The 19123-nt window shown below is 37.1% G+C and overlaps 1 protein-coding gene across 1 annotated transcript in view; it reads right to left on the minus strand.

Annotated features, from left to right (window-relative positions):
• The window catches only part of MAN1A1 (mannosidase alpha class 1A member 1), an 83598-nt gene that overhangs the window by 14050 nt on the left and 50425 nt on the right, over positions 1–19123 (minus strand). The window contains exons 3-7 of the mRNA XM_070733435.1: positions 17891–18006; positions 8156–8236; positions 7504–7598; positions 4499–4622; positions 1346–1439 (exon numbers count right to left, since the gene is read on the minus strand). Of these exons, the coding sequence (XP_070589536.1) occupies positions 1346–1439; positions 4499–4622; positions 7504–7598; positions 8156–8236; positions 17891–18006 (510 nt within the window). The remainder of the gene's footprint in view (positions 1–1345; positions 1440–4498; positions 4623–7503; positions 7599–8155; positions 8237–17890; positions 18007–19123) is intronic.

Below are 19123 nucleotides of genomic sequence, written 5' to 3' on the forward strand. Positions count from 1 at the left end.
CAAACCTGGGCAAACGCCCCCCTCGCCACAGCTGAAAGATGTTTCTCTAATGTGAGCTGTGGATCGAGGAGGACGCCCAAGTTGCGGACCCTCTCTGAGGGGGTCAGTGATTCTCCCCCCAGGGTAATGGACGAACAGATGGATTGTCCTTGGGAGGCAAGACTCACAGCCACTCCATCTTGTCTGGGTTGAGTTTGAGTTTGTTGACACCCATCCAGGCCCCAACAGCCTCCAGGCACTGGCACATCACTTCCACTGCTTCGTTGACTGGACATTTTGCCTACTCCTGGTAGATTTATTAGTTGTGATGGGTTGTCAGATAACTTGAATAAATAAAAATAAATAAAAAGGAAAATTTTGCTTTAGAAAGGTTTTATTTATTAGTGTAGAGAGTTTTAATAAGAACTTGAGTTTAATTATGTGAAACAATACAAGACTGTTTGTTCCTACTAAATTATGAATACATTATACTCTAAGTAACTTATGAGTACTTATCATGTACTTATAAGTTTACTTATGAGTACATGATACTCATGAGTAAACAATAAATGATTATCTGCTTATACTAAAACAATATATGCTACTAGCATAGTATTATCACACTAATACCATAATACATTTCCTTTCTTGTATCTTTTATGTACCATTTTTTAAAGAATGGGATTTTTTACTTCTGTGCCAATCTGTGCCTGTTACTGACTAGCTGGTTATAAAGTTCAAACCTTTAAGAAAGCATATTGCTGTGTTTCCTTAACTCTCTTCCTTCAGTAAAACTTGTTAGAATAAAAGAGAATTGGTACAATTTGTGTAACAAATTTGTTTCCTTTCAAAGAAGGTATATGTAGTTTCCATACCATGAAAAATACAGTACCTGTGTCTTCTTTTCTGTTACCTTGTATTCTTATGAGTTACACAATAATTCTTTCCCAACTGAGATCTCTTATTAATGTACTATATGCATGCATAAGCTGTGGATGATCAACATTTTATACAACATTGATGTAATTCTGTAGCCTTTACTCTTAGATCTTCAGGTGTAACAGATCAATGATTCATTTCAATCTGGCAGCTTAATGAAATAAACAATAATTTGGAAACCTCTCCGTTGGCTTTATTCGGCAAGTTTTCTACCACAATTAGCACAAGAAAATCCATAACTTAAGATGCTACGATACCCAATGTTATGTACATAAAATAAATACCTTCAAATATTCAGAAAACAAAATACAATACTAAGTTATGCGGCAATCATTCAAAGAGAAATACCCAAACTGACTGCATAACCCAACTAACTTAGAAAACATATTTTTCTTTTATGCATACTATATTAAACAGAAGTACTTACGCTGGCCCCATTGACCACTGTTGGGGTTTAAGTAATTAGGATAAAGTCCTTCTGGTTTATCTAATCTATTTAAAACTTTTCGAATGTTCATAACCTATTTCAAAACAAAACAAAAATACTTTTTTTACATAAATATATCTATATAATATATTTACATAAAAATGCATTCAGCCACATGTATGATTATATACAGCGCTTCATCTATGATTATATATAAAGCATATTTAAAGCTATAATAGATTTTGATCTGATAAACACAAAAGTTAGAAAGTATCTTCCTGGCTCAGTGATTTGAATAGACAGCTTATGCATAAAAGATGTGCTTATGAATATAAAGATCTAATTCATAAATGTGGAATGAGCCTAAGAGAAACCTTGGCTGCCTCTTGTCTTTTTCCTGTGCTCTCTAATACCAAAGACAGCCCTTAGTAGAGCAAGGTTCGAGCATCTATATACTATGGTCAAATATGGATGATTCTCAGAAGTGCCATGTCTTGAGAGAACATGTATTTGTCAAAAATATAAGTTATTGCACATGTTCTAGTCAATTGCAGCAACTTACATACTGTCCTTACATGTATTGACCCATACACTATGATACTTGTTAAAGATTATCTTATTCCCTTCAGGGCACAAACATATATGTAGTCAATACTACTTGTACCAACTATTACATTTATAGTCAGAACTGTCCAACAAAGAACTTGGTTTATAGAACACATTGGAGTTTCATACAAAGGTGATGAATTCACTTAAGCACACATTGGTTTTGATGTTTAAGAATCACTTTATACCTCTGCATTCTATTTTACCTTATACTATTTCAATATCATTTTATCTTAATTTTTATTTTAATTTTATTGATTATATTTTAATATATTTTATCCCACTATAGGCTATTTTATCACATTTTATTGTATCTTACCTTATCTCATTTAACTGTGTGTTATTGTGGTTGATGGCTATGGGCAACTGACTAATCAATATATTATTCTGTATTATACCATACCTTACCCAACCATTCCGTATTATACAAAATTTTACTATTCCTGTGCTTCTTTTCATGTAGCTAATAGAAGAGCTCTTGAGTTTAGTTTCATTCTCAGCAAACATTCAAGCCAACAACTGAAGACACCTCCTCCTCAATTTTTTTCAGATTTATTTTATTTTAGTACTACTTATTTACTTATAATATGAAATAAGATGGAAGATGTCCTCCTATATGTTGTATATACTCCAGGTCAGTTGGAGGATGGTGAAGAGTTTGATGACTCTGATACAGATAGTGTTTATAAATTAGTGGCAGGTCCTGGGTTACAGGTATTAGAACAGGTGGGAGGCTAGCCACAGGATGTTGCTATGAGTCCAGACTCCAGTGAAGAAGAGACAGATAATCGCTGGTTAAATCCTCATTTCAGAAGGGTTCAAAGGCGCAGGGAACAAGTGTTAGGGAAGAGATATTAAGAGGAGGAACGGGTTAATTACTGAAGTGATTTATTCGTCACGTCCGGGTACCAGCGGGGAAGAAGGGCGGAGTTTTCAATGTTGTAAATCCATCATGGACGTGTGCCAGTATGGCTACGAAGTAAGTTAGTCTATTCTTTGCTATTTAACAGCTGTTCTTAGTGCTTTGAAATACGATGGATAGACATAAATCTTAAGATAAGGGAGGAGGTCTGGAGGGATGTTTTTGTGTGCTCTAATTGCTAAAGATAAGAGAGGAAAGAATGTGACTGCCTGTAATGCATTTTGAATACGGAGGAGAGGAGAAATAAAGATGAAGTTTTTGTTTATGAAATCCTGCATTCAGTAAGTGTTATTTCCAATTTAACCAAAGTTCTAACCATAATCCAGAACAGTATAATAGAAAATATATTTCTATACTTGAAACATAAAGGCAGGTAAATAAAATATCAATTGATGTGTAATGAATCAATGAAATTATTGTACTAAACTTTCTGTCTAGTTATCAATATTTGAACTGAACTAGTTTCTTGCTGTATAAGAAGATCTCCAAGAAAGGCAGAGTTTTATTTTAGTGTTATACAAATACTTTCTAAAAGTTTCATCTATTAGCAGTACAAGGTCACTACTGTATAAGTAATTTCAAGAAAGTTCTTGAACCTCACTGAAAGTGATAAGAAAGCTTTTTGGACTTTGAAACTAATAGAATATAATAGAATAACAGTTGGAAGGGACCTTGGAGGTCTTCTAGTTCAACCCCTGCTTAGGCAGGAAACCCTACACCACTTCAGACAAATGATTATCCAATATCTTCTTAAAATAATAACAATAATAATAATAATTTATTAGATTTGTATGCCGCCCCTCTCTGAAGACTCGGGGTGGCTCACAACAACGATAAAAACAATATTATGCTGGCACAAATCTAATATTAAAAAACTAAAAACCCTATCATAATTAAAAACCAAACAGTACATACATACCAAACATAAATTATAATAAGCCTGGGGGAAAGGTGTCTCAAATCCCCCATGCCTGGCAGTATAGGTGGGTCTTAAGTAGTTTACGGAAGACAAGGAGGGTGGGAGCAGTTCTAATCTCTGGGGGGAGTTGATTCCAGAGGGCCGGGGCCGCCACAGAGAAGGCTCTTCCCCTGGGGCCCGCCAGACGACATTGTTTAGTCGATGGGACCCGGAGAAGGCCAACTCTGTGGGATCTTATCGGCCGCTGGGATTCGTGCGGTAGCAGGCGGTTCCGGAGGTACTCTGGTCCAATGCCATGTAGGGCTTTAAAGGTCATGACCAACACTTTGAATTGTGACCGGAAACTGATCGGCAGCCAATGCAGGCCACGGAGTGTTGTAGATACGTGGGCGAATCTGGGAAGCCCCATGATGGCTCTAGCGGCCGCGTTCTGCACGATCTGGAGTTTCCGAACACTTTTCAAAGGTAGCCCCATGTAGAGAGCGTTGCAGTAATCGAACCTCGAGGTGATAAGGGCATGAGTGACTGTGAGCAATGATTCCCTGTCCAAATAGGGCCGCAACTGGTGCTTTCAGTGCTGGAGCATTCATAATTTCCTGGGCGTGTGTTCCACTGATTAATTGTAATATATCCAAAGGATTTATAATTACATTTAAAATGCATAATTGATCAGCAATTGATAGATCATTTAGAGGAGAAATCTAACCTTTTCAGCAAACTTCGGATTTCCAGATAGGTAGCTTAAATGTATAAACTCCAAATGGAGTGTTCCAAATTCTGCCAAAATACTGCTTCCACCTGAAGCCCAGGGCCAGTTTCGACCAATGCCACTAAAAAAGAAAGGTAGGATAAAATTAACTCAGCTGGAGAAAGAGAACAATTTGATTTAAAGTAGTGGGAAATTGAACGTAATCTACATTTCTTCTGGTTTAAAACTCCTAGCTCTCATCATCCTTGAATCAAATGAGGTTGAAGGAAACTAGAGTCTAACATTTTCAAGTTTCACTATTTGCTGAAAGAAGATATCTACCAGGAGCTCAAAAGTACAAGATGTGCTAGGAATGTCTCTTTTGAACATTTCAGCATTATCTATTAAGCATATACATTTTGCTTTTTCTTCCCTTATCAATATTATTAGTTAATTAGCCAGAAATGATCATTACTTAAGAATCTAGTTTCATCAATACTCTCAGGGCAGCTAAACTGTTACATCATTTTTTGTGACGAATACTCTCATAGATGAAGTCCATATATAGAATAAAACAAACAATATTGTTAACAATAACCATCCTGCTATCCTCACCATTCTCTGCAGCCTTTCTGTCTGAAATACTAATACTTCAAACCACACAATATGGCAGGATGCTTTCAATCGTCCCTCTAAAGAAAGTGGTAAGGGCAGGGGATGAAGATGTGCTCGTCTCATACCACGTAGAAAATACAAGTGCTGTTCTGACCACTTCAACAGTATCTCACTGTTGAACGACCAAGCTAACCTGCTCTTCAGCTGCACACCCAGAAACATGATATTGCAGATAGCCAGTGAAGTGAACATTTTTACTACCACACTGTGGGCATGGCTGATGCAGGACGCCCTGCATTTTCTTTCAACATCTTTCAATGAAAATTGGGTGCTCTGGGGTGGAACTCCATTTTTGCTACCCCATTGCATCCCCCCTCCCTTCCCCCGTTCCAGCCAGTAGCCCACCCCTGTATATAGCCTACCTTTTCTGAAATAGACAGTGATTTCTTTTGTTTTTCCTACATTTAAAATCAGGCTGTTTTTATTACACCAGTTCATCAAACCCTCTACCTCCTTTTGGTAATCACCCTCATTATCATCCTGAAGAAGGCCTACTTTTGGATCATCTGCATATTTAGGAAATTAGGAAGTAGAAATTTGGGGGGGGGTTGCTTCAGGATTTGATTGATTTGATTTTATTGGATTTGTATGCCGCCCCTCTCCGCAGACTCGGGGCGGCTAACAATAGTAGTAAACAGCATATGACAATCCAATATAAACAGTTAAAAACCCCTATTGTAAAACCAAACATACATACAGACATACCATGCATAAAATTGTATACACATTCTGATGAATTTCCATGAATATTACTTTGAAAAATAACTATATATTTAACATCCAATTAATTGAAACAATTAATCCAATTAATGAAAGAAGAATACCCAGGCTATTAATTACATATATGAATACTGCCAACCAAAACAGTCACCAATTAAATATTACAGAAGTAAGACATATAGGTGCAAAACTCATACAATAAAATCTGAGAAGACAGTTAAAATCAGGGTATCATCATCATCATCATTTATTCGATTTGTATGCCGCCCTTCTCCAAAGACTCCTATGTTGAGACATTGTAAAGAAATACTGTTAGTAAGGAAGGAGCTAATCTTCTCTTAGTAGCGAGCCCTATAATTAGACAGCTAGTTTGAAAGGGGTAGTTTTATGATTCTACCAATTCAAAACCTGGGAATGACCTTCCAAATTCTATACCCAAACTATAGGGATTGTGCAGGAAATACTTCCCCACATCATACTGCTCCTACTCCAGGTCTGGGTTACTAAAATCCTCCTCCTTCCTTATTTAAGAAAGCAAGATCTTTCTCATTTTAAACTGTATCATTTTATGTGAAAAAAAATATTATATGTTGACTTTTTAAAACTTTCTTGGTGTGACTTACTCCACACTGAAATTGGGAAGAGAGGATAGGTAAGGGGTGTTTTGTTTGGCATTTCTCAGTTAATTGCTTTTCATCAACTTAAATCCCTTTGGTCACTGGGAATGCAGCTTGGGGCAGAAATGGATGCTAGCAGCAGCTGTGTGTTCTCCTTTAGGGTGCCTTTTGGAGGGTGCCCTCACCAGAAGCTTCAGGCATGTTAGGCCTGAGTGATGGAGAGGGGGTGCCCTTGGGGCTCATCTACATCAGGGCCTCTGAACAGGGAACAGAGGTGAGCCTCCCCACATGCCATGTGGTTTGGCAGAGAGCAAGAAAATGGCCAAGGGAACCTTCCCTTACTCAGCAAGGAGCTTCTCCCATAGCTGCTTAGAAAGATCTTTGACAGGGATTCTGCTCCTTTTTTAGGTTTACCTCTGCAGGCTATTATAATAATTTACATAATAATAAAGTAACCCATTTTAAAACCCAGATTGGTGTGCGTGTGTTTTTCAGTTTCCCACACAACAATGATTTGGGAAAGAAAAGATCCTAGTTCATATACTTAATTGTGACATCTACAGCAAATGTTCATGGTTTGTTTTCAGAACCAAAAACTATTAATACTTTCAGTCATACATCTAAAATTCAATGTGGCAACAAGACCTGGGTCAGAAATAGATCCACCATTGCTTTCAGTTCTAAAAAACAATCACGGATTCAACTGTCTCACTGATCCCTGGTTTCAAAGCAGGAAACATTAACCTTAATGGTTTGATTGAAAAATGACCAAGTCCCCAGGACAAACCTGATTTTGCTAGTGATGGAAAGCCTCTTTCCTTGCTCCCTGCTGCTTCTATTGTCTTGCACTGAAAATTACCTATGTTTGCAACTTGCAACAAAAACACAGGAGAAATGACTACCGGGTAGCAATTCAAGGGATCAAGAAACTTAAATGGCAAGTAATACAGGAAAGTTGGTCTGCAAAATTAACTTATTCAATATACAGTAGGTTAAATGGTAAGCTTTTACCTTTTGATATTTAATAATGCCCAAGGAATTCCTGTGGGGGTATTAAAAGCTGGAAGCAACTTCTCTCCTAGTTCTACTGCTTTTTTTCGGAATATCTAAAAATGGAAATAAACAAGAGTTAGGCAATACAGGAGAAAACGGACCCAAAATTTCTATTTTTTTACCTGAAATTTCAGATAAAATTCAGAATATTTTTCCAATACTCTTTAGAAATATTTGGTAATTTGACTAAATCAAATTCTGTTAATACAAGGAGTATTAATTACCCTTTTATTTTTATTTTTTAAAATGATGGGAATAAGGGTGAACATGGGATGATGCTTCAAATTGTTATGAATTAGACCTGTCTGACAGCTAACAGAATGTCCACTTGAAACACAGAGAAAAGCAGGATTATTATAACAAAACAGAAGAAACAAGAGTTAAGGCTAGAAACCAGGAAATTCTTGAGTTCTAGTCCTGCCTTAGGCAAAAAGTCAGCTGGGATACCTTGGGACACTCACTCTTTTTCAGCCATAGGAACGAAGCAAGAGCAAATCTGGGGGAAAGCTAAAGGGACTAGTCCATCCAAATGCCAGAGGTCAACACTGATGCAAAGACACCAAACAAAAAAACAAAAAAACAAACAAACGCACGCCACAGCCGATCTTACCTCTTCACCAGAAAGATAGTATGCTGAAAGCAATCCTCCAACAAAACGTATGTTTACTTCAAAAACTGAGATTTCTGCATTCTGAAAATATAAATACATTTTAAGCTATACATTAATTTGAACACAAGATATCATTATTATCATTATTATCATTATTATTATTATTATTATTATTATTAATTAGATTTTTATGCCACCCCTCTTCGAAGACTCAGAACTTTCTCCTACTATTCTTAATACTGTTAGTATCTGTATTTTGCATAATACTGAGGGAAGTTATGTTTCATTGCTCTAAAAGGCTTGTTCCATAAATAAGTACAAACTTATTTATGGAATATTAGTCTATGAAAATAACAATAAAAGAATAACTAATCTAAAGGGAATTCAAACAAGTAATTTGAGTTTTACAGCTGTTTGTGTTTATAGTTTCTTTTACCTGAGTTATTCTCCCACTTCTCTCCCACTTACTTCCAATTCCACATGGTATATGCATCTGAGTCTGACCCAAAGACTATTACGTCCCACCTCTACTGACCCAACTTATGCTCTCCTTCCCCTACCTTTCTGAGCTTCTGCTGAACTGCAGCACCCCCTCTCCCAACTCATGTATGTCCTGTGGTCCCAGGGCCTCACTCATTCCCTGTGGCACCCATGCATTTTTACTGCAAACTTTCTTTTATCAGTTAGATCTGTAGCCTCTCAAATAAATGCATAATGCAAGGTTAAAAACTTAGTGTCATTCCAAACCCAATAAGGAAAGAAAGCACCGGAGTCTTGGAATTATAACAGAGTAACTGAAAGTTGGATTACGTTGCTTGGAATATTTTACCTTTCTCCTTTTGCCAACTCTCCTTCAAATATTGACAAACACACACACACATGACAATCCACTGTTGCAAAGAAGATATAGAATTTTCCTTCTATTTTTGGCAACCCATTTATTCAAGATGTTTAGAACATAATCTTGATATAATTGGGGTTCACCATCTGTTGCTCCATGAAGCGTCCCATAAACTATCAGTTGCAAGATTATCAGTGGAAAACTGGCAGTTGTGTCCTTTGTTTCTATTCTCATTCCCTTATCAACATATTCCTCATGTTCCTTAAAAAACAGAAACTACATTAAGACAATTTTTTAAATCATGTTATTTGCCTAATATTATTGTCTTCCAGAAGTACCCACACTTTTGACAAGATGGATTATCAATTCCTCTTCCTCTCAGGAATCTTCCTCTTCCTCTGAGGAATGGCAAATTGATGTTCATTGGATCATGGGAGATATTGTGGCTAAAAAGGCAGCTGAAAATCACATCCAGACTGTCAAAAGTTCTCTCTGAGTCAGGAAGACATCCTGAGCTTACATTTATATACTCTGTGCAACTATTTTGTTTTCTTTTGTTTTGTGACTACACAGCAGAAACTGATATTTTTGCAGTTTCTTGCTATCAGTTATCGTAGGAATCAGTGATGAAATACAATTTTTTTTACTACTAGTTCTGTGGGTGTAGCTGAGTGAGCATATATGGGTGAGCATGGCAGGGGAAGGATACTGCAAAACCTCAATTCCCTCCCCACTCTGAGGCCAGCCCGAGGAAGTATGCCAGTTCTCCTAACTACTCAAAATGTCCGCTACTGGTTCTCCAGAATCTGTCAGAACCTTCACCCCTAATAGGAATCCATTATGCTCAGAGCTATTAATATAGCATTTCATAGACTCAGAGTTCTCTCATACCTTATCTTTTTAATCACTTTGAAGGGCTTTATTTTTCCTTATGATTTTTAAAGATTTAAAAACCTTCGCCACCACTGTAGAATTTGCTGGGTAATTTCTCTTCAATCCATTTAGAAGAAAATTATGTCCTTCAAGTTTTATAATAATTGTTTTCTTTGCAATTTACTACAGAAAAGGGGTGATCATGGTGCCGATTTCAAAAAGTTTTAAAATTGATTAAAGATTCAGATGAATTTGAATTAAAAAAACCTTTGAAGTTAATTAAAAGGATCCTCTCTTGTGGAAAGAGTTCTTTTGTTTATATTTTGAACTGACAAGAAAACTTGGAGAGGTAGACAATGGAGGGCACCAGATGGTTATTTTAAAGAAAAGGTTTGAGATTTGGGTCCAAGAGGTTTTGAGTTATTTAACTCTAAAAGTAATCAAAAGGTATTATTGAAGTGGAACAAATCCCATTGAATGAAACTGAAATGGATTTTAGGGTGGATTCAAAATGTAAATATTAAAAGAAAAAATGGAAATATTGGATAAAGAAATGGAATTGCATGATTTAAAAATTTATTTATTTATTAAACTTTAGTAACAACAACAACAACAACAACAACAACAACAACAACAACAACAACAACAGAGTTGGAAGGGACCTTGGAGGTCTTCTAGTCCAGCCCCCTGCTTAGGCAGGAAACCCTACACTACTTCAAACAGATGGTTATCCAACATCTGCTTAAAAATGTCCAGTGTTGGGGCATTCACAACTTCTAGAAGCAAGCTGTTCCACTGATCAACCGTTCTGACTGTCAGGAATTTTCTCCTTAGTTCTAAGTTACTTCTCTCCTTGTTTAGTCTCCACCCATTGCTTCTTGTTCTACCCTCAGGTGCTTTGGAGAATAGATTGACTCCTTCTTCTTTGTGGCAACCCCTGAATACTGGAACACTGATATCATGTCTCCACTGGTCCTCCCCTGCAACTCCCGAGGGACTCTGGGCAGCTTACAACATGAAAATTAAAATTAAAAAAAGATTTACAAATAATAAAAAACCCAATGTGGATTATTTTCTTATTCTGGATTATGAGGGATTTACTGGATTTATTATACTGGAATTACAAAAGGACTTTGTTAAAGATGGTAAGAATTAAATAAAATAAACCTATCAATAATGAAGAAAATCTCAGAAATGAAATGCTTTGGATCTTGGGATCCAGCTGAAAGAAGAATATATTTTTTCTCTCCAGGCTAACAGGTTTGGGCAGAATCTAATATAAGTAACATGTTGAAAAATCTAAGGAATACATTTTCATACATAAATTATTATGATTATGCATACAATGCAGTGATGGGTTGCTCCTGGTTCTGCCCGGTTCTAAGAACTGATAGCACTGGTGATGGGAGGCTCTGCCCAACTGCAGTAATGTCGCCAACGCACACACAAACTGGTAGTAAAGGGTTTTAGAACCCATTACTGATACCGTATATACATAAGGGGAAGGTTTGGTAGGGAAGGTTTGCCTATTTGCCGATGACTCTAAAGTGTGCAATAGGGTTGATATTCCTGGAGGCGTCTGTAATATGGTAAATGATTTAGCTTTACTAGATAAATGGTCAAAGCAACGGAAACTGCAGTTTAATGTTTCCAAATGTAAAATAATGCACTTGGGGAAAAGGAATCCTCAATCTGAGTATTGTATTGGCAGTTCTGTGTTAGCAAATACTTCAAAAGAAAAGGATTTAGGGGTAGTGATTTCTGACAGTCTCAAAATGGGTGAACAGTGCAGTCAGGCGGTAGGGAAAGCAAGTAGGATGCTTGGCTGCATAGCTAGAGGTATAACAAGCAGGAAGAGGGAGATTATGATCCCGCTATATAGAATGCTGGTGAGATCACATTTGGAATACTGTGTTCAGTTCTGGAGACCTCACCTACAAAAAGATATTGACAAAACTGAACGGGTGCAAAGACGGGCTACAAGAATGGTGGAAGGCCTTAAGCATAAAACGTATCAGGAAAGACTTAATGAACTCAATCTGTATAGTCTGGAGGACAGAAGGAAAAGGGGGGACATGATCGAAACATTTAAATATATTAAAGGGTTAAATAAGGTCCAGGAGGGAAGTGTTTTTAATAGGAAAGTATACACAAGAACAAGGGGACACAATCTGAAGTTAGTTGGGGGAAAGATAAAGAGCAACAGGAGAAAATATTATTTTACTGAAAGAGTAGTAGATCCTTGGAACAAACTTCCAGCAGACGTGGTAGATAAATCCACAGTAACTGAATTTAAACATGCCTGGGATAAACATATATCCATCCTAAGATAAAATACAGAAAATAGTATAAGGGCAGACTCGATGGGCCATGAGGTCTTTTTCTGCCGTCAGACTTCTATGTTTCTATGTTTCTATAAGAACAATGATTTAAAACTTCAGGGTAATAGATTTTTAATATTAATTGTGGTAAAAGAATTCTATTTGCTGCCAGCTCCCTGTTTTTGATTCCAGTATAACCTGCGGCACACAATCTCTGCACTTAAAGCAACTCCAGAAGGAGAAGTATCCTGAGCACACTCTGTTCTTTTTATTGCATGAGATTCAATTGAGTTGAAGTATTTGAAACATCACCAGGTACTCAATCCTTGATCTTATCATCTTGTTTAATTTAATAGGGAGAGGTAGTTCGATGATGCCAAAAAGTTATAAATGCTCAGCAAAGCAGGAAGTAGATGTAATCTCTTCAAAAGAGGCAATTCTCAGGCAATTTCTGAAGAAACCAAATATGGTCCTAGAGTGGCTAATATGCTCTTCCTTATCAATGGGTGGCTGATCAACTCCAGGGTCTCTTGCAGGAGCGGATTCCTCTTACCTGCTGCTACCAGGTATGCAGCATGAGGATTCTTGTGTGTGTGTGTGTGTGTTGTGCGTGTCCGTGTGTCCCCAAATGTGATTTTGCTTCATGTATAGGAAGCAAAAATGCACCAACATCTCAACACACGTATGCGTCCCCTGGCAAGATTTTGCTTCTGCATATGTACAGGAAGCAAAAAAGACCAAAAGTTGAGGAAAAAAGATGGCACCAGAGTGGTCGCACGCAAATTGTGCAATCTGGTGGCCGCTACTGGAACTGAATCACCTATCGCACTGGTAACAACCCACCACTGGTCTCTTACATGAGACACAGTTTCTAGATCTTTTTTCAATGTTGTTTGAAGTATGGTTATGGCATACAAATTATTTTGGTTTCTCTGTAGCAGGCATTTTAGGTCCATGGGCCATATCTGGCCTTTTGACTGTCCCTGTCTGGTGGGGAGAGGCAGTGACTGGGGGCAGTGGCAGTGGAAAATGGCAGCCCTCCAGAACAGTCCGACTCTCTCAAGTGGTCCCTTGGGAAATTTGGCCACTTCTACTTTGTGGGATCACCTGTGCCATAAAAGACCCAACCTAAACTAACTCAAACTAGGGGGAGTGCATCCCTGTTAGTTCTGCTGGACTTACCAGCAGCTTTTGATTCCATCAATGATGGTATCCTTCTGGATAGGCTGTTGGAGTTAGGATGAGGGCTTCACTGTATTAGAGTGCTTCCACTTCTATTTAGATGGCTGTTTACTCATAGCAATTGAATTACTGAGTCCCTCAGGATTCTTTTGAACTGAATGATTGTTCTGAGGTTAATGATTATACTGGCTGTTGTTTTAACTGTTTCTGTTGTTGTTAGGCATTATGAATGTTCTAGGTTGGAATCTTAGTATAAATCAAAATAATAAATAATATGTAACACCAGGTATGGTGCTGCCAACAATAATTTTAAGAAATCAATGTGTACTTAAGTGAAAATTATGCTGTTTTTACATATCAGATTTTGTAAACAATTATAATTATACATATAATTATGCACACATTTAATGAAAATTGTTTTCAGAGATACCAACTTTTGCTTTTCAAATAAATCCTCACTTATACTTGTAGGAAGTTATTCCAAACAAAAATGTTGATGCATTGCTCACAATAAATTATATGTCAATGTCCTGTCTTGTTTTGCTTTGTTTTGTTTTAAGAAAAGTATTTATTGTAGCTTAAAGAGCCTTAACTCTAGTCTCACTGCCTGAATATTGCATGCTTGTTTATTTCTGACCTGTACATATGAGCAGCTTAGTCAGGTCAAGGCACACTTTATTTCTATTTTTATTTCTCACATTGACCATCAAAATTCTTAAGAAGTAGACAGGGCTATCTCCCATCACTTTCCCAGCAACCAGTAATTGGGGGTATCTGCTGAGAATTAGCACTGTACCTTCAATAACAATAGCTCTGGCTATATCCATTCTCCATGAATTTATCCAAAGCCGTTTTAAAGCCATTTAAATCACCATGTAAAGATAATTACCGTACATGGTAATCACCAACTTTCCCATAGGTTTGTTATGTGGTGTATGAATAATGTTTTCCACCTTTCAAATCTAAAGTTTCATTGAATCAGCTTCATTGGATGTGGATGTCCCTGCTCAGTATTTTTGTTGTTGTTGCTGTTCAAGTTAAAGATTCCCAGACATTCTTGCTTTTTCTCATACAGAAGATTTTAAATCCCTGATTATTTTCGTTGCCCTTTTTTGTGTATGTTTTCTTATATCTTTTTCTCCAACTGTGGCAAGAAGACTGTATAAAGTGCTTCAGATACAGAATACAACACATATTTGTACAAGGGTATAATCGTGTTAACAATAGTATATTGTTAACACTATTTTAAAGCAGTTTAATTATTTCTTTTCCCCCCACAGCAGCCATGTACAATGAGTTGACATAGCCAGTGAACTATCCGCTATAATTTAAAGACATCTTCCACGATTTATTTATTTATTTATTTATTTATTTATTCTTTGTCCAATATACAATACATATGAAAGAGAATAGACATTAAGTGATATATAAAAGATAGGAAGTAAAGAGGAAAAGAAGTAGGTGGGAAGGAAAGAATATATATGATAAAAGGGAAAGGAAAGACAATTGGACAGGGGACAAAAGGCACATCAGTGCACTTATGTACGCCCCTTACTGGCCTCTTAGGAACCTGGAGAGGTCAATCGTGGAGAGTCTGAGGGAGAAATGTTGGGGGTTGGGGGTTGACACTATTGAGTCCAGTAATGAGTTCCACGCTTCAATGACTCGATTGTTAAAGTCATATTTTTTACAGTCAAGTTTGGAGCGATTAACATTGAGTTTGAAGCTGTTGCATGCTCTTGTGTTGTTGCGGTTGAAGCTGAAGTAGTCGTTAACCGGAAGGACATTACAGCGAATGATTTTGTGGGCAATACTTAAATCGTGTTTTAGGCGCCGCAGTTCTAAGCTTTCAAGATCCAGGATGGTTAGTCTGTTTTCGTATGGTATTCTGTTTCGGGTGGAGGAGTGGAGGGCTCTTCTGGTGAAATATCTTTGGACGTTTTCGAGAGTGTTGATGTCTGAGATGTGGTGAGGGTTCCAGACAGATGAGCTATATTCGAGGATGGGCCTGGCATAGGTTTTGTAGGCTCCGGTCAGTAGTGTGATATTGCCAGAGCAGAAGCTACGTAGAATCAGGTTTACAACTCTGGAAGCCTTTTTGGCGATATTGTTGCAGTGGGCTTTAGCACTTAGGTCATTTGAAATTAGTATTCCGAGGTCTTTTACTGAGTGTGGGTTTGCTGTGAGAATTTGTTTGTTCAGTTCATATATGAGGTTTGGGTTCTTTTTGCCGATGTGGAGGGTAGAGCATTTGTTGGTTGAGATTCGAAGTTGCCAGATGTTAGACCAATCTGAAACATAGTCAAGGTCTTTTTGGAGAGTGAGTGTGTTGTCAGTGGTGTTGAAAAGTTTCACATCATCGGCAAAGAGCACACAGTTGCTTGCGATATTATCGCAGAGGTCGTTGATGTATAGGATGAAAAGAGTAGGACCTAGTACGCTGCCTTGGGGAACGCCGCTTTTGACAGGGACAGGGGAGGAAATGGCGCTTCCGATTTTGACAACTTGTTGCCTGTTTGACAGGAATGCAGTAATCCAGTTGTGGAGGAGTCCTGAGATGCCATAGGATTTGAGTTTTAGGAGAAGTTTGTCATGAACCACTGAGTCAAAGGCTTTGCAGAAGTCGATATAAATTGCATCGGTGGATTTTCCTTGATCAAGGTGGGTAGTCCAGATTTTTTTGCAGTGAAGTAGTTGTAGGTTGCAGGATAGTTTCTTTCTGAATCCAAATTGTTTTTTTGATAGTAGGTTATTAGATTCTAGGTAAAGGGTAATTGATTGATTTATGATTAATTCCATGATTTTACAAGGAACGCAGCATAGAGATATTGGTCTGTAGTTGTCAACTAGTGATGGGTCTCCTTTTTTGAAGATGGGGATGACTACTGCTTTAGACCACAGCTTGGGGAGAGTACTGGTCCTGAAGGATTTTTGGAAGATAATGCTTAAGGGCTCAGCTATGGCAGAAGAAAGTTTTCTTAAGAAGTATGCACAAAGACCATCTGGTCCAGCAGATAGGGAAGGTTTGAGATCACGGATTGCTTTTTCAACGTGGTCTGTAGTGAAGATGATTTGGGTTAGGTTGTTTAATGAGTTAGAAGTGCGGTTTGCGAAGAGGGGGGATGAGCCATTACTGTTAACAAAAACGGAGCCAAAAAAGGAGTTGAAGAGGTTAGCTTTGTATGGGTCATCGTGGTATTCTATGTTGTGTGGTCCTACGAGAGGTGGAATAGGTCTGGAGTCGTTAAGTTTGTTGTTGACGAAGTTGTAGAAGGCACGGTTAGATTTGGAGCGTAGGAGGTTTTCCTCTTGTTCACTGTGGTAGTTGAGACATTCTGCTTTTATTTGTTGGCATATGCTTCTGTAGCGGCTTTTAAAGTTGGTTACTGGACCTTTTTTGTTTCTACGCTAGAGGGATCTTTTTTTGGTTTGAAGTTTCCTTATTGAGACAGGAATGTTATTTTTTTGTTTTCTTCTAGGAGAGGTAATTGGGACATGCAGATTTATGAGATTATTAATTTGGTGTAAGAACGTGTTGTAAAGTTCATCAATGGTGATGCAGTTGGAGAACAAGGAATGCCAATTGATTAGTGAAAGATTGGCGTCTACGAGTTCGTAGACAGTTACAGACAGTTCAAACCTGTCCTGTGCTAGTAATTACAAGTACAGGAGGTCAGATAGAACAGATTAGAATACTTTATGGCAGCTATGGACTTTATTGCAGTGCAGGAATGTGAGAGCGCAGGAAATCCAACAAGCTGACTTCACATGCTAAAATTCCATGCAGATTAGGTCTAACACTGGAAAGCTGTTTAGCAACAGAAGTCAAAGCTCTTTTTAAAATAGCTCTGATTGAGACACACCTATTTTCTTGAGTCGTGACTTTTTCTTTGAGGAGTCTCATTTTCTCCCTTTTATATGAGGACTATAAAACATATGTGAGATTAGAAATTTTGGACTGACCATAGCTGCTGACAGGTCTCCTGTCAACACAATTATCTGCTTTCCCATTCACAAACTGTTTCCAGAACAGTAGCTGTATAATCCGACACTAATTAAAGCAATTTGTAACTTTTCATTTAAAAATGAAAATACAATGAAATTATATTTCAAACAGCAAAAAGGAATTGACATTCTATATAAACAAATACCCACAGAGTCAGAAGAGAAGCTAAGGCTAAGGCTATGGCTTCCACTAGAGGCAAGATTGGCTTCCATACGTCTGGCCTTCCGGAAAAGTCTTGAACCTGGCTCTTCTGGCTACCTAATTTCTGACAGGGGTGCTCTAAGCTTGAGGTGGCTGACGGGCTAGAGAGAAAAACCCCACATCGCCTATTATCTTTTTTTTTAGTTTCTTTTTAATTTTAATCAATTTTTTTTAACCTTTTTATCAGTTTTATCAGAAGTTGCCTGTGTCTCTTGAAAAGAATGATTTTAAAAAATGTAGACAAATGAACATTCTTCCAGTCACATAATCAAACTGTGTGTATAGAAGCAACATTACAGGTTAATACTCACCACATTAAAATTTAGGTTTTTTTCTACCCACTCTTTGGCTTCTTTGAATTCGTCTTTCATTTCCATGATATATAGTGTATCTAAGGCATCAACGATAGTTGCTCCTTGAATATTACCTGAAAAAGAATTGGCAACTTTATTGACAAGGTTCTTTTACCCTTTCATATTTGTGGAGGGAGAGATTATAGCAATGTTCATGTTTAAATTTCTAGACCATTAGTTAAGCGATCTAGGCATTGTATAATTTTTATTGATACTTTTAACAATAATGAGAACAACAACTGAAATAGAATGAAAAAACAGAAAAAGAAAGAAAACAAAGAAAAAGCTAGAAGTACAGACAAGAAAAAACACTGTATATAAAGAAAAATAAAATGAAGCTTCTGATTTTCTTCATAGTATTAATAATTATAATTATATGGATACTTTCTATAATCTATCCTATTTGATATCAAAACCGAAATATAGATTCATTTTTAAATTTTTTTACACAAAATGTTCACAATGGGTTCCAGTTATCAATAAATTATTATATTTTCCTCAACCAAACATCAGCAAGTTGTCTCAAAGGTACTTTTTCTAAAGGAAACAACAACAATAACAACAACAAGGAAAAAAAACATTAAAAAAACCGTTATTTCAATCTTGACAAATATTTTGCAAGTTCTGTTCTCTTCAGGTATTGCCAATATTTTCCATGTTTGCGCATTCAATAATCTCACATACAGAAAAAAAGTTTGGAGGTTCTTTTCTAATTGTTTATCCATCAGTTCTAATTGATTTTGATTAACACATTCCATTACCACATTAAACTATCAAAGGTTCTCAATAGTTGATGATAAAACATTCAATGGCTGATGAAATACATCTAAAATAGCTTTGTGGCAATGCAGACAGATTAAAATACCTAGAAATGATGAGTATTATTTCTTTGGCAGTATTATCCATGTTAACTGGGCTATCCCTGGCAACAATAACATTACAAAAATATCTTAAACCAATATCTCAAAAATCAATAATACTAGAGTATTCCAGACCTTATGTGTACGTGAACCTTTCAATTTATCCACAATACCTTAAATTTGAATAAGGGAAAAACTGAATGAGTTATCAAGAATTCAAGTATGAAAGGTAAAGGTATCCCCTGTCCAGTCATGTCCAGCTCTAGGGGGACATTTTTATCTCTATTTCTTAGTCAAGGAAGCCAGCATTGTCCAAAGGCATTTTCACATC

This window comes from Erythrolamprus reginae, chromosome 1 (assembly GCF_031021105.1).
Source record: "Erythrolamprus reginae isolate rEryReg1 chromosome 1, rEryReg1.hap1, whole genome shotgun sequence".
Classification (NCBI taxonomy): Eukaryota; Metazoa; Chordata; class Lepidosauria; order Squamata; family Dipsadidae; genus Erythrolamprus; species Erythrolamprus reginae.